General features: G+C 37.0%; 1 protein-coding gene across 1 annotated transcript; it reads left to right on the top strand.

Annotated features, from left to right (window-relative positions):
* Positions 1-2,363: 2,363 nt before the first annotated feature.
* tmem125a (transmembrane protein 125a) lies at positions 2,364-13,081 on the top strand. Its single transcript, XM_016491492.1, has 5 exons — positions 2,364-2,451; positions 2,583-2,922; positions 8,418-8,499; positions 8,580-9,376; positions 11,856-13,081. Exon 5 carries the CDS (start codon positions 11,920-11,922, stop codon positions 12,586-12,588), a length of 669 nt encoding a protein of 222 aa, XP_016346978.1. The 5' UTR covers positions 2,364-2,451; positions 2,583-2,922; positions 8,418-8,499; positions 8,580-9,376; positions 11,856-11,919; the 3' UTR covers positions 12,589-13,081.
* Positions 13,082-16,270: the final 3,189 nt, after the last annotated feature.

Here is a 16,270-nt window from a genome sequence, read left to right as displayed (position 1 = left end):
TTGTGATTTTAACAAAAAATAATGAATGTTAACCAGCTAGATAAGGTTACCTTGGTAACATATTTACATCATTAGAATTAGCAAAGCAATGTTCAGGGGGGAAAAATGAATCAATGATATAAGATTATTGAAGCGATTGGGTAGAAAACTGAAGTAATGATTTCGTGGCAGTTTTAAAAAATGCACATATGCGGCACAATTCTATTTCATATCATGATGTAAACTGATAAAGTTCTGATTAAGTGTGAAATCTGTCTCAGTTAACTTGATGGTCTTACAAAAAAAAAATTTGTAATGTAAATGAAATGTCAAAAATGACATCAAAGCATAGCTAGAATGGATCACTGAGGTCATCCACAGATCTCACGACTCTGGTGTCTTGTGAACACATATATAGAAAAGATTTCAAACTTAACTCATGTCCTAATGAATATACTACAAAACAACCCATATATACGCATATAAATGTGACCTCCTTGATGCTCAAATGGCACATTAAACATCAAAGCATAGCTGAAGACAGCATTACACTAGTATTGGCAAAGCATTGACAGAAAACAGCCTTGTACAAAACGTAGCATGTCACTTCAAGGCCTGGCAATTAGAATACAAATGAACCCGGGATGAGGCAGAGGGGGAATAGATCACTAATGGCTGAACAAAAAGATCAATGCTTGGGCTGCTTTCCTCTGGGTGGATGGAGAAAGAACTGGACACTTTCCACAACAGAAAGGCTCACCAAGAGCAGGACATCACTCAAATCAAGCCCAAACTTCACGTCGCCGATGATGCACAAAGTGTGCTGTGTGTATTTTCTCCTTCTCTTGACAGGAGAGTGATGAAGAGGGACTGGAGCACAGGTTCATGAATGACCTTCATAAATATATAAGCTTCCTCCCAAGAGCCCAAGAGACTAAGGGACAACATCAAAGATCCAAAAGACCAGTACATCAGGCATGAGATGGTGAAGCCCACGTTTGTCACAAGCTAAGAGAGTGTGTTCCTTGGCTGCAGTGTTTTGTTGTGTATGTATAAATACAGTTACATATTAATATGGTTACATAACTGTGTTGTTGCATTTGTATATTTGCATTAGATCACCCCTGACTGACAATCTATATGCATAGTAAGTGTGTGAAAAAAACATGCATTTTTGCATGTGTTTTTCAAACATGCATTATTATTCTAATAAGAGATACTAATAAATCAAGAAGTCACCCAAACTGGTGCATTTTGCTTCATTGAGTATACTGTATTCACTGACTGTATTGAGACACCAGTTTCAATATTAAATGCAGGGTAACGTTTCAGAACCACAGGGAGAACGATGTCACACAATATGGCACACAATGTGTTCACTGCAGATATTCTGGAAAATCAGACTTCTGTGGTTTGTGGTCTTTGCATGTCAATACATATTGACTGATGCTTGTCTAAGTTGTCAACTTACTGAACCACTGGGTGTCACCATTTTCAGATAAGCAATATATCTGAAATATATCTACTATCTGTGCCAACATTTGGGAAAAAATTAATTTATGTCAGTATTTTTTTCTGAAGAAATACTAATATTGTTTTTAAAAATGTAGCCTGATGAAACACATTTAAAGTCAAAAGAAAAAATATTGTTTAGGAACACTCTTTATAGGGTAGCACAAGTTATGCTCTATTAAAGCCCCTGTGTGTATTAATAATTAAATCAATTGCAAATCTATATACATAGGCTATCAAATGATTTGTTGATTAATCATTAAGATCAGCTGGATTAATTAATAGTAAAATGATTTAAAATTAACGAGAACAGATGAAGTGCAAAGTAAAACGTTTATGTTAATGCAATTACGAAAGGCAATTACTTTAAAGTCAATATGAAATCAGAATAACCCTGTTCACTTAATATATGCTCTTCTAGTGATTTGCATTTAAAAAAAAAAAACGAATCAAATTGTAATGACTTGCTCTGCATCTGAAACAACTTTCCTTTTTCACTGCATCACCAAGCCCTCTTATTTTTAACCCCTACAGTCCGGTCCCGTCCAAACCGTCGATTAATGATGGAATTAATTCTCCGTGCATTAAATTAAGCCACGCCCTGTTTTCCCTCATTGAATATTCGAATATATACTGAAATAAAATAGGAAATACTTAGGCCTAAAAATATTTATAATGAATAATACTTATTAGTCATATACAGTATAGCTAATGTAGGATATAATAAAAATGGGTATCACAGTCAATTGAAAACTGATTAGCCTAATTGTTTGGAGATAAATATGGCGAGTTCTGAAAATTCACCATTAGGCTACTTGTGAATACTAGCAAATACAAATCATCTCAATAACACAATTCTTGCAGTAGCCTGAGTGATCTATTCATTAACACTGGTCATGCTAGTTACAGGGTTTCCGGTTTTACAACAAACAGAGCAGGTAACTCCGCAGCGATTTTCAGGTAGGAGTATTTTGTCGTGCAGCGCTTGAAACGCGAAGCAGAATGAACGAACATATAGAACGTTGTCTGCTGTTTTCTTTTGGCGTCATTTAACGTCAGACCTTTGGACTAGAAGCTTCTTATCGCTGCAGGTGTCCCGCTGGAGAAGAGCGCGGCGAGGTCACACGTACACAAACACACACTCCCAGCTGAACTACACGCTGCGCGATCAGAGTAGCAATGAGAGGAGAGACCAGACCACACCTCCGAGCGGAGGGCAAAAGTCCGGACTGAACGAGCAGCGCACCTGCAACGCCATTCGCTATGACAACCTGATATGGTCGGGATTACTGTGCGAGACTTACATTAAACTTGATGTCTCTTTTAGCTGAGCGCGTTTCACCTCTCAGACGGATTGGCTGTATTTTTCTTGCTGTGTGTATTTGTGGCTGATGTGTTCGGGATGGTGTGCTGCCTGCCAGCGCATCACAGGTAAGAACGGAAACGTTCTCATAGCATGAGTTATAAAAGTATAAGACAAATAGGAGGATCCACACCTTGATAGAGCACCGCAGGACATGTAAACTTTGTTCTGGAGTTTTAGGACTTCCTTCTGTAGGGGTATTAAAAAATTTGTAGCCTTTGCCGTTCACTTCTGGAAATTCATGTACTGATATGCAAAATCAGGGGAAGGTAAGTATTTAAATCTGTTCGTAGCATCCTAAAATTAGAAACTTTATAAACATACAATGTTTATTGTTGCATATCAAATAGTAAAATTAACTTCTTCTATGACAGGGAATCATAAAATTATAAATTAAGCAATATTACACAAACAAGAGTTCTGTACTCATTATGAACTTGTTGTTCTGGATACTTAGAGGACTGAGATGTGATGTTTAATATCATAGAACAAATTTAGCTAGTTCACTTTTTTTTTCTCTGCCAGTGAAAATAGTTTAAAAATTCATGTCACACAAATGGCTTAAACACAGTTTAAGCTGAGTGTACAGAATAACATCACTCCTAAAACAAGAGGACTGTAACTAACTGTTCTGTTCTGTATATGGATATTTGGACTTTGCACACTAAATATATTATCCTCATATACTGTGTGAAATGTTTTCACTAGTGTTACAAGATAAAAGCCAGTACAGAATATTTCCTGTATCTACTGCGTCAACAGCTTTATAAGATAAATTATTAATATTTAATTACCCTATCTCTTATAAATAATAATGCATTTTAATACCATTTTAACATTATAATCTAATTACTTAATAAAATACTAATACATAGTATTTCACTATTCATTTATACTATTCATAATAATAATAATACTAATGAGCAACATTTATTCATTTATTTCCTGGAGCAGGTCACTTACTGTTAGTCCTTTTGCAATTATGCAAGCAAATATCCAGTACACAAGCATTTTCTTTCTTTCTTTTTTTTACATCTTATAAGAGTAACATTCCATTATGGCAAAAGCACATCGATATTTCAGATAAAAACATGGGAACATTTTAAGAAAAAGTAGTGCAAATTATTTGGTGTCAGAGGTGTGGAGTATAATTCTTGCATGCTGCCATTTTTGATTTTATTTCTGAGCTGGCCAAAATAAATCTTCCCACAAATGACCAATCCATATGTTCTGAGTTTTGAGGACACCAGAAATTGGCTGGACAACATAACTCTTAACATACACATTTAATCTTAAACAAATTTGTCCAAATTTGAAAAAGTTATATAATTATCAGATAACACTTACAGTGGACATTGTGATGTCCATGTCAAACATATTGTGGTTTAAAGAGTAACTTATATAAGTCAAATGAAAGCAAAATACTAAAGAGGAGATGCAGAACTATAACAGTTCTATAACATCCTATTATGAAAGAAAGGAAATGCCTCCCTTCTGTTCTGTATCATAAAATAAAAGGGGAGAAAATGATTTTAATGCTGTAGGTGCCCTTTCAATGCTGAATGTGAACAGTGCTTTACAGTGACAGTGTAATAGTTTAGGGGGGGAAGATAGTAATTAATCATAGTTACCCTCTCTCTACCATTAAAACATTGTTAATATGGTCTTTCGCCTACATTGGAGGTGTTGACAAAATGTCACATCATGGATATAAAATCAGATTTAAGCAGTTTTATTACATTTTATTGTTACTTTATTGTTGGGCATGGACATAAACACTCCCACAATGATACATAATTGTAGCCATTCTGTAGCCACGACATTGCAAAATAGGACAAAGCAAAAAGCACAAACAAAAAGATAAATGTCAAATAGTTCTAGAAAAATTACCAAATGTACCATCATATTACCAAGGTATTCTTTGAAGTACCTTGGAGTGCCACATAAATACAATGGTAGGTGAATATGGTCTTTCGGTTCCATGGTAACACCATCTGATATCATTACTGTAGAATGGTATCACCAGTACTTTTTTATATAAAGGAGTAACAACCTTATTTGGAGTTTTGATAGAAAGTTTTGACAAATGCATCTGCGCGGAATGAAAGGAATCTCAAATTAATGCTTCCAGGTGCCAAGCGAACCAAAACACTCTGGTTTCCTTCCTCATCCTCTCCTCGGAGATCCCTTATAAGCACACAGATCTTAAAAATGACAGGTGCATGACAGCACTCAGTAACATGCAAACATCCCAAGAGTGTATATTCCAGAATATTCTGTGACAGACATGGAGACAGCCAGTGAGAATGAAACCGTGCCCTAAGAGTTAAGGAGCAGGTCCAGGTGTCTTAACCAGGCTGGTGTCTATGTCACAGATGGAGGTCAGGTCAGAGAAAATGGAGCTCAGTGGCCAAGCTGGATAGTTGCCCTTTTTTTTGTATTTCATTATGGATTATGTTAACATTTCTGCTGTCATCGAGGCCAGAACTGAATATTCTGGATGCTGTCACTGTTTTGAGAATAAAAGGGGGAGAGATAGGCAGGAAGAGATGTAAACATTTTTTCCTTTTGAGGAGCTGGGTGGACGGGCTGGTTAATTGGGGATTTAATTAGTGGTTAATTTTGCAGCTGTGCTCAAAACAGGAAAATCAAGCACCGAACAGCAGTGAATACAGAACACTTTAAACCTTACCAGACAAAATAACACCCTTAACACTGGAATACACTACATCTGAACCGATCTGAAAACACTAGGCATCATACACTTGCCAAATTGGTTACACAGTAATACTGGGCATCATATACTAAACGACTGAGGATCACACAATACCAGCCTTTCACATTGTTCCAAATACAACAAACTCATGCAGAAACATGCACCTTGTTGCTAGGAAATGCGTCACAAATGAAAATAATATGTGCTCTAAAATTGGCTCAAAATATCAAACATGTTTAATATCCTCCAACTGGATGGAACAGTCTGAAACTAAAGAGTCTTTGTCCATCATATGCTACACAATTTTTGTGAAATCTGTCAACCTAAGGCTGAAATATACTATTTGCACAGTGTATTCCAGCCTTATGTTGAATAGTTGCCGAAAGTGCCCAGATTCTGGGCAGTTGGAGTTTCACAGAAAATTGCGTAGTGTATGATGGGCACAGACTATGATTTTTTAGCTTGAGACTTTGACTCCATCCAGTTGTAACATATCAAACATGTTCAACATTTTGAGCCAATTTGGGGCCCCAGGCTGAGGCACAAGTTTCTGTGTGAGTTTGTTGTTTGGTGTGACTTGAAAGTCTGGTAGTGTGTGGCCCACAGCTGTCAAGTGTATGATGCCTATTGTTTTCAAATCTCTTTACATTTTAAAAGTCGTGTAGTGTATTCCAGCCTTTATACCAAAAATCTGCAGATTGGCTTTGACTTTCAGCAACTAGTGTCGATGCATACAGACTGCAAATCGGAGAAAAAGTCGTGTAGTATATATTTAGCCTTTACTGACATGCACAAAGGTTTCTAGAGAAATATGACTGATGTCATGTTTCTGCACTATTTGCACACCCATAAAAGCCATACCAGGTCTATTGTTGTCAAGTTAATCATACATAGAGTACATTGAGAATTTGCGCAGAGTAAGGTTGAGTAATCTGTCATTTTGTGTTCTGTTTCCTCCTACGAATGTAGTGGTAAGCTGCAGTGAGGGTTTGGAATGAAAGAGTGTTCTTTAGAGGCAAGTTTACTGATGGAAGTAGAGGATGTAATGACACCAGAGTCTTGAAGTGAAATGATGGAATAAGGTACGTGGCATATGTTAACTTTTATGATGAAACGAAAGAGCACTGGGAGCGGGAGCTGTGCTTTTTAAAAAGGCTATACCTCCCTAGCCAACAGAACAGCAGTGCAACACGGGAAAAAAAGAGACCGATAAGAAACAGAGAAACAGTGAGCTTTTCTCTCAGTTGAAATAAGAGATTAAGAGTGAAAAATCAAGAGTGGTTTATGCAGCTCAGAAGGCAGTCCAGGCCAGCTGCTGTTTGTGGTTTATTCCTGAGGTTATGCCTGACAGTAACCTGAGCCATGTGTTTAGGCTGATAACATGTGGATTAAGCAGGAAGGAGAGAGGGGCAGCAAGTAGCATGACTATAACAACTCACTCTTGGTCCACCAGGACCCAAATCTTATACAAAATAGATGATTCATTGATTCGTGATTCGTGATTAATTTCTTCCTTTTCAGGTACAGCACAACATAACTCATTTAATACTAATGAGTAGAATTTAGAGTTTAGCCTATTGTGTGTTTGTGCCATGAGCAATAGGCCTATCTGTATTAAATAAAAAGAGATTCTTAAGGATCTCTTAAATTCTAAAACATTCTTAAATATTCTATATCTTAAGGGAACATGTTTTAACAATTGAGCAAGAAAAAGACTTGCTAAAATGTGGTCTGGTCCAAAATCTAGCATACTGTACATAGGCAGCTGCCTTCTAAGGCAGTATCCTAACAAATATGTAAACTTTTAAGTGACTGATTTTGAACACACTACATGGGCAACAATTCAACTCACAATTTATTCCAGATTTGGAGGTAGCATGTTGCTAAGCTAACAATCAGCCCATCAGACCTTATATTAGGGTTATTGATGTATTGTATACATCAGTGATTTTTTTATTAAACTGATTTGTGTTTTATCAGTAGATTTGGGTACTGAATTACTCATAATCAACAACTGTTACTGCTTTTGAATAAGTATTTACTCTGTGACAATAAAAAGTATGTTCTATGAATGTGTGTGATATGAATGTAATCCAGACATACTATATTGGCCATGTTGTAATTTTCATGTGACCTACCAGTGTCAGTTGCATCGCTACACAGCCATTCACAAATCATTTCCCGTGGCCTCATGGGATAGGCTATCCATTGGATGCACACTTCAGAATCTAGTAGTAGGAGTAATAGTAGAAGTAGTGGGCCATCACATTATGAATACTGTGAATTCTGACATACTACTCTTCTCACATAATATTTGTATACATTGGATTTCACTCACTTTGTCCACCATGTTGAATTTATTATTTCACTGAACTTGTTGCAGTGCATTATGGGATTGATTACTCTGTAAAGAACACATGCAATGCTGACTGAGAATGTTGTCTATTTGATGCATCTTAAAAGGCAGCATAATTAAGTTCCCTTCTTTTTGGAACAACTTTTGACACTTTTGTGACACTTTTGAACACTTTTTAAAATGGTGCCTCCATAGGAGTTAATATATAGTGAACTTTCAACAAGTCTTCAGAATATATAAAAAACAAATGAATTTTTCATGAATGTTTTCTGGACATTTTCCATCCATTTCCACCTTGCTGCAAAGGTTTCTCTCACCTTATAAGGAAAAAGAAAACTCCGCCCCTGCTCAGATTTCGATTCATAGCAGTTTCCTCCCTTAACAACCAAAAGCAATTCATTAAACCCTGTCGAATTAGACGTACTGCATATCCTTTACACATCCCCTTCACATCTAACTGTCAATTCTTTGCTTCCTTTGTCTCCATACAGATAGTGACCTGTCTCATCCTGGCCAAGAGAAGAACTCAGAGACTTGCTCCATTGTCTGTGTCTAGCAACCAGGCAGAGAAGAGTATGCTAGACAAGGCATCAGCTGTTGTATGGTGACCGGAGAAAAGACAAGAGCCTGCTTTATGAATGCTTCTTTTTCAGATACATCGGAGACCTGCAGTCCAAGATACAACAGAGAATGAATGGCGCACTTGGCCTGCCACAATGCTCAGCATTCACACCTGACGGGAAAGATGCCATTTGCTCTAAATCTTCAAGAAAACCACCAAACTTCAATAGCCAACAGCAACATGATCCAAGAAAGAGGAGGCGGTACACTGTCAGAATGCTTCTAAACCTGAACACCTCTGTCCTGGTTTGTGGATCACTCACACACTGACAGCCAGGGACATTTTGCCTATGAAATAACCTCAGAGAGACCTTGCAGGCAAACTGACTGTGGACTGTTTTTTTATATTGAGGGCTAAGTTGGACGGCTGTCCAGCCCCAAGGCCGATACACTGACAGATCAGCCATGTCAGCCTAAAGGAATCTGACTACTAATAATTATAAATGCTTTAAAACTAAGAATTACATCTTGCACACTTTCACCTGTCTGGTCAGCCTGGTTGTGTTCACGCAGGCAGTCTTAAAAATATACTTTGGAGTCTGGACTGCACCTGTCAGTGAGAGGGAAAGAGGACAACTTCCCAAGGAAAGGAACCATTGCGAATCAAAACCGAAAGTCATATTTTTTAGAAATGATTTTTAAGTATAGGCTAAGGTGAAGGACACATAATACGCTCAAATCAAGACCCAAGGTGATATAGAATATTTCCTTGCTGTCCTTTCTCTCTCCACACTCTGTTGAGGAAATAACTGAAAGTAAACACACCAGTGAATGATAAACTGCCACGTGGAGAAGCACTCTCATCTCAGACGCTTTCTAACTCTTTAGGGTGAGTACACCACCAATGTAACATAAGGCACCCATCTATGATCACATTCATGATATTTTCATAAAAGTTCTGAAATTAAAAAGACATAACTGGGAACGCAAGCGGTGCAGAAATTGTACAACAACCAAAAAATCAGTAAAAATCAGTGCTGTGTTTGTTGTGATTTTTTGCTTTCTGACTTGCTGTAAAAGAAACATTAATAATTATTATTAATATTTATAGGGATAGCACACCCCAAAATGAACATTCTGTCCGCATTTACTCACCCTTATGTGTTTCAAACCTGTTCTTTCTTGTGTGAAACACAAAATGGAGATTCATAATGCAACTTTCAAGCTTTCAAAAACTCTATAAAAGCATCATAAAGTGGTTCATATTACATGTACACTATATTCCAAGTCTTCTCAAGTCATATGATAAATTCTGTGAGAAACAGACCATAATTTACATTGTTACCCACTGATAATCTTCCCATCGATATGAATGAATCAGTGAGTCAGTGAGCTGAACTCAAAGAAGTGGATCAATCTGATTAATGAACAAATCATTCAGACTGGTTTTGTGAACTGGATCAACAGATTCATTGAAAAGATCTCACTTTAAAAGAGTAATTCATTCACAAATTAGATGTGTCCAGAACTAGGATGGGATTTTCAGTTTTTCACACATAAGATATGGATATAACGCATAAATCTTATGTACCACTTTTATGATACTTTCTTTTGCTTCCTTTTTGAAGCTTGAAAGTCCCTATTCATTGTAATGGCATTCGAAAAAAGTGACTAATTTTATTCTTTACAATTGCAAAATTTTTGTTCCAAACAAGGACCCATATGGGTTTGGAATAACATGAGGGTGAGTAAATAACAGAATTTTAATTTTTCCCTCTTCATGCCTCACCTCAGTCACAGGGAAGCAGTATGTCAGTGATATGAGACTCAGGTCTACAGGGACTTAATTATCAAAGCTTCACAAACTTGCATGTACACAATCCCTATGGCTACACGCGTGCGAGTGACTGACTTTGAACAAACAGTGCAAAATAATGTCACTGGTCCTGGATAAAAAGCAAAACAATTTGTGGTCTGTGATTATAATGTATGCAATGTAGTTTAGGAGCAGATGCAGTGTGCTGGTGCAGCAGTGCTGACTGTGAAGGCAAAGCCACTTACGGGATTGTAAAGACAAGCTGTCTGTCCTGCAACCTTGAGGGTCAGGGGGACCACAGAGACAGGCCATTTGTAAGGGAATTAATGCCTGAGCCCCTGAGCAGAAGGGAAATTGTCTTCTCACACTACTTAAAATCTTTATTCTCTCTCCACACACATCCACATGGTTATCCCCAGCCACATTAACAAGCTTTAGACTAAACACAAGTGTTTCAATTAAAACCTTGTGTTCATTGTTTGACCACATAATAAATTGATTTTAAGAACAGCCTCATAAATAAATTGGCGTTTTAGCCATTAAGCAGCTTGGTCTGACTCTAAAATGCTGTTTTAAAACCCCACTGAATAATTTACATAATATTTGCAACATTTAGTTAAACTTTGCATATTTTGGGGAATGGGGAGTGTGATGTGCAGATGAACATACCTTATTTCCCTGTTTTGTTCAGTGACATTGATGGCATTTGACCCCTCAGATTTTCAAGCCAAATTGAGCAAGATCCGGATGGGACTTCTAAAATGTACATTTGATAATGATTAGTCCAGTCCAGTCCAGTCACAGATCATTTGTTTTTCATTGACAAATTTGTTTAAAAAAACAAAAAAACATAGGCATTTCAGTAACAATACAATCTGTTCATCATATTGAAATACTTTTCTTTATATACTGTATATATATATATATATATATATATATATAAATTTTAGTATGAATTATGATATAATTTACAGTAGAATTTAAATTATATAATTTTACAATTTATTAAATTTATGGTGAAAAACAGTAAAAAAGACATCTCCGTGAGTCCATGCGTGATGTGCCATATTTTTGTATAAATAATTATAAATACTTTATTATGTACACAAAAGTATTTTAATGTTATAATTTATGTTATTTAGATAATGTTTATAGCTTTATTTTGGTGATATGTCTTATCATCATAGTGTAGCTAACCCTGATGACATTTAATTCATCATGTGGCCATTTATTTGACCACTTTTTCATATTTTTATTTTGGTTATCAGTATGTATTTTAGGGTACAAAAGCAGATTTATATGTTTAAGTATATTACATTGGTATATTACAGTATATCAGTGATATTAAAAATAATGAAATGTTCAGTTATGAACTGTGAAATATGCAGGCATAAATGCCATCCCATGATGCCTTTTTAATGTGAATTTCTGGCAACCACATCTACTAGGTTTTTTTTTTTTATCATAAATTTAACAGGATTTTTTACAATGTATATTTTGTCAACTGCACACATGGCATCTTCTTACCTAATTTCCAACTTGTTTTCTCCAGGAACTGTAACCAGGTGTCCTCTCACAGCTGGGACCTGTCTTGAGCACCATTAGCAGTGAACATCATGTCAGAGCTGGAGGACTATTCCCCTCCTCGGGGCCACCTTCATCCTGACCCGGCTCGCATCCAGCAGAACCTCCTGGAGGAACAGGTGGAGCTCTGGTGGTTCAGCGAGCCACGCAAATCCTTATTATGCTACTGCGCTTCAGTGGCCTTGATCTTAGGCTGCGGTCTGGGCGGCGTAGGCCTCCTTTCCACTACCACCAGCCTTTCCAGTGAGTGGCGACTGGGCGCCGGAACTGTTCTTTGCCTTCTCGCTCTGGCCGTCCTTCTCAAGCAGTTGCTGAGTTCTGCTGTCCAGGACATGAACTGCGTGCGTAGTAGGCGCCGGATCAACATGCTAAAAAGCGGTGGTTTATCTGACGTCCTCGTCATGTTGATCACGGGAATCTCTCTGCTAATTTGTGGAGCTGTCCTGCTGGATGTGGCCCTTTCCTACCACATGCCCAAACCTGGGAAGGCACTGAATGACATGTATATATCTGGGGTGGTGATGCTGGTAGGTGGGAGTTTTACAGCGTTAGCGGTCGGGATTTACGCAGCAGTAGTTTTCCTCTTAGAGAGGTCAGGACCGGGACAGAGACGATGGGAGAGGACAGTGGGGATCTTCAGCATTTCAGGCCAGATGCAGGCAAGGAGAGAGACTGCTTCAAGCCTGGCTCGTCTGATATAATTGTGACTACATAATAAATATACCATTCTTTTACTGAACAGGAACTGAGATGAAAAACTAGCACCCTCAATGATACTTTGCACCCGTTAAACTAAGGCACAAATCACATGTGATATTTACAATTACATTTTGATTCACATTTTGGATCAAGGATCCTGGCATTAAACATTTGAGGGTTTAAGCACAAACATTCAGCTTTTACATGTGTCACTCCAATAAAGTACAGTTAAAAGTACTGAAAAAGCACTAAAATAATCTAAAGTTTGACCTTTAATTGATTTTAGGTAAAACATGCTGCTTTATCTCCAATGCTTTTGGACAACTACAATATGTGCATGTCCTTGACTGCTTTATTTATGTGGGCAACTGTGAGCATACCAAGTGGTTGTCCATCATGGGATGTCTTTAGCTTTTCAGGAGCTCTGATGTGTGAGCAAACTGACTGACTGTGTCAGCTGAATTCACATATGTGTGGATTTATACTACAACCTGTGCAGGCAATGCTATGGATCAAATAAAGGATCGGTATGTCAATCTGCAGGATGTGAACACATTGTGATTTTATTGCCTATGGGATGCCCCCACTTTTCACAAAAACAAACCTGTGTGTGTGTGTGTGTGTGTGTGTGTGTGTGTAAATGTTTCTAATGAAAAGAGGGATATTTTTCTTTGTAGAAACAGTGAAGTTGATCTACACTTTGATGCAAATTATTGGTATTTTGTTCTGGAGTGCTTATGAAAAACATTCACAAACAGATCGAGATAAACAGATGGCAGGTTGTAGCCATTTAGTGGAAATCTATTTCAATTTGTATGCATAATAAAAAAACATTCAGGCTCTGCCTTGACAACTTTGGAGAAATTACTTTGGAAAAGCAGGCAGCAATATAAAACTTTGGATACACTTAATATACACGTGAATGTCAATACATTTCATAGCCCAATATCAAACCAAGTGGCATTTCAAAACATCTCACTCACACTTTTCACACAAACCATTTAGAAAAAAAGGTGTATAAGGTTTAAATTATAAAACAAAAATTAAAAAAGTATTGTGGCACCTTAGTAGACTATGTCCCTAGTTAATGCAATGAGCTACACCTGTGGTTACTCTGGTACGACTCCTGTGTGAACTTAAGGGGAACTGAGGCTACCTCCACATTAATCTGGATTTACATTTATTCATTTAGCAGACATTTTTATCCAAAGCAACTTACAATTGAGGAGCTAAATTTACATTTAAAAACACATTATTCTCTATTTTTGTACAGCAAAAACTGACCTTTATATAGGTTCTACCGGCATTGTTGTGCATGCTATTCACTTTCGTAGTGTTACTAAACAAATGCTACTTTGTACAATCTTCTTGTTATGCTCCTGCAAAGAAGACAGAATATGTACTTGCAATTGCTGTCCTGTGGTAAAACAGCTGATGACAGTTGCATTTTAGACCATACATTAAATGGCTATTTTAAGTTGAACCTGCATGCACCAGTGAGTGGTGGGATTTTGGATACAACAATTGTGCGTAGAATAGCATGATAATTTTATCTTATTATATCTGGTCTCTCTGGATCTTATCAGTGAGTGTAAATTACATTTTAAGCACGTGCAGCAAGGTGATTTAAGGGTTTTCAGATGTGTCAATATGGAGCAACTTCTGGAAAATGCTAGTTTGGACGTACCCCGACTTCATGCATCACAAACATCCACTAAAAATGATCCTGGAACATAATGGTTAAAAGTCATTGCAAAAGTGGCTCAGATAAGTGAACTTCTAAGGAAAGGCCAAGCACATTTGATTGCATTACAGTATGCTACTTGGGTTGTTATTTAGTTTTATATGCACTGACATTCATGCATTGTGGCCTAGGTGTCCAAATACTTTTTGGGGACACCATAGATTGGATTTAGTTTAAAGAGTCATCATGAAGCAAGATTCAATGTGTTCTCTTTGCAAAGCAAACATTAGATTTTCCAAAACACTACTAAGTATTATTTTTAACATAAAATCTAGAAATAACCGAAAGCTACAGGCTGGTTAAAATGTTTCAGCTTGGTCCTTGTACATGCATGTGTGAGAAATTGTGTTTGAGAAACCGTGCAGCTGAGTCATTCATCCATAGCCCATCCTGTGAAGACAGAAGTAAGTTCTGATAGGGCCAGTAATGGGCTGAGGGACCGTTATCATGGGCTGGGTGGTGTTGGCCAATGGCTGTTCTTACCCACAACAAGATGACTATTGTGCAACAGCTGCTCAGTCACCACGTAAACAATAGCTGACTCTGTGACCCATTGTCACTCGTCTACTGGCCTGTCATGTGTTGAGACTGATAAGAATGAAGGCGAGCAAATATAGCAATGCATACAACACCCGTATTCGTGGATCATTGAAAAAGAAAATATTTTATCCATTACTCATAGTCATACCCCTGCATAAAACGGCAATCTATTTCAATAGCTGGAATATCCTTAGGTAAATAAACAAAAAATAAGCCTTTCCATACAGCACAGAAAAGAATCACAAAAACGCTTGCCAAAACAAAAATCCATTTATTTTCTCACAATGACCTTTAGTATATTGTTGAGGAAAAAAAGTTGTCAATAAAAAAAGATAAAAAATACATATTTCATATTCAGTGTGAAATAAATATCAGATGTTGTCACGCCATTGACCTTTGGTAAATAAATGAGGGAGGAAGCCGTTTGACAAATAATATATTCTGCTGCCTCTGCAGAGGTGGCAGACAGTATTCCACACACACATACACACACACAACTTTGGATTTTCTCAGGATTTTCCCAGCAATTACATACAAAAAATTATGTGTGATCAGATGTGTTGACTGCTGTGGATTAAAGAAACAAATGCAATCATAATTAATACAGCACATCAGTTATTTGCTGATCGGTTCATGGTAAAGTCATTAAGCATTTCCACTTTCCATTGTACTTTTAAAAGTGTGTAGGCATTTGTGGTATTTTGAGTGAGCACAAACCAAACCAAACCAAAGACAAAGATACGGGCTGCTCTGGTGAAAATATAGTGTTACAGTGGTGTCCTAACAGTATGCTACGCTGCCTTATTAATCATTGATTTTGAGCACAAGGTATTCATTTCATTGGGCCTGTGGTTATGTTTACAGCTCTACAGACATAAGATCATATCACACTGAGAGATATTCCCGCCACCTACAGCAGAAATGAAAATAAGCAGATTAAGTGAACATCTGACAAGTTAAAGGGATAATTCAAAAATGAAAATTCTGTCAACAAAAAAAAAGCACCCTAATGTCGTTCCAAACCAGCAGAGTTATTTTAGTATCATTGACTACATTTACATGTGTACCAATAATGTGATTATTTCCAATAATCAGAGTAAGATGTTTACATGCCTGTTTGCAAGACATATTTTACTACAATTATGGTTGCTACGATTATGAGCTTAATCGCATCAATTTGATCAGTGTATTGTGTTTACATCAGGTAAAGTTTAATTACAATATTGTTTAAATCTCTTTATGAGGGTAGATATAAATGTAGTCATTGGTATACTATTATATTTTTTTGTTAATATTTTGAATTAATTGTATTCATTTATTCATTAGTCATTTGGTAACACTTTACAATAAGGTTCATTAGTTAACATTAGTTAACTACTTTAGTTAACATGAACTAAGAA

The sequence above is a fragment of the Sinocyclocheilus anshuiensis genome, unplaced genomic scaffold (genome assembly GCF_001515605.1).
Source record: "Sinocyclocheilus anshuiensis isolate Anshui unplaced genomic scaffold, SAMN03320099.WGS_v1.1 scaffold70, whole genome shotgun sequence".
Taxonomy (NCBI): Eukaryota; Metazoa; Chordata; class Actinopteri; order Cypriniformes; family Cyprinidae; genus Sinocyclocheilus; species Sinocyclocheilus anshuiensis.
Note: the sequence above shows the minus strand (reverse complement) of the source record. Positions and strands in the feature narration are given on the sequence as shown.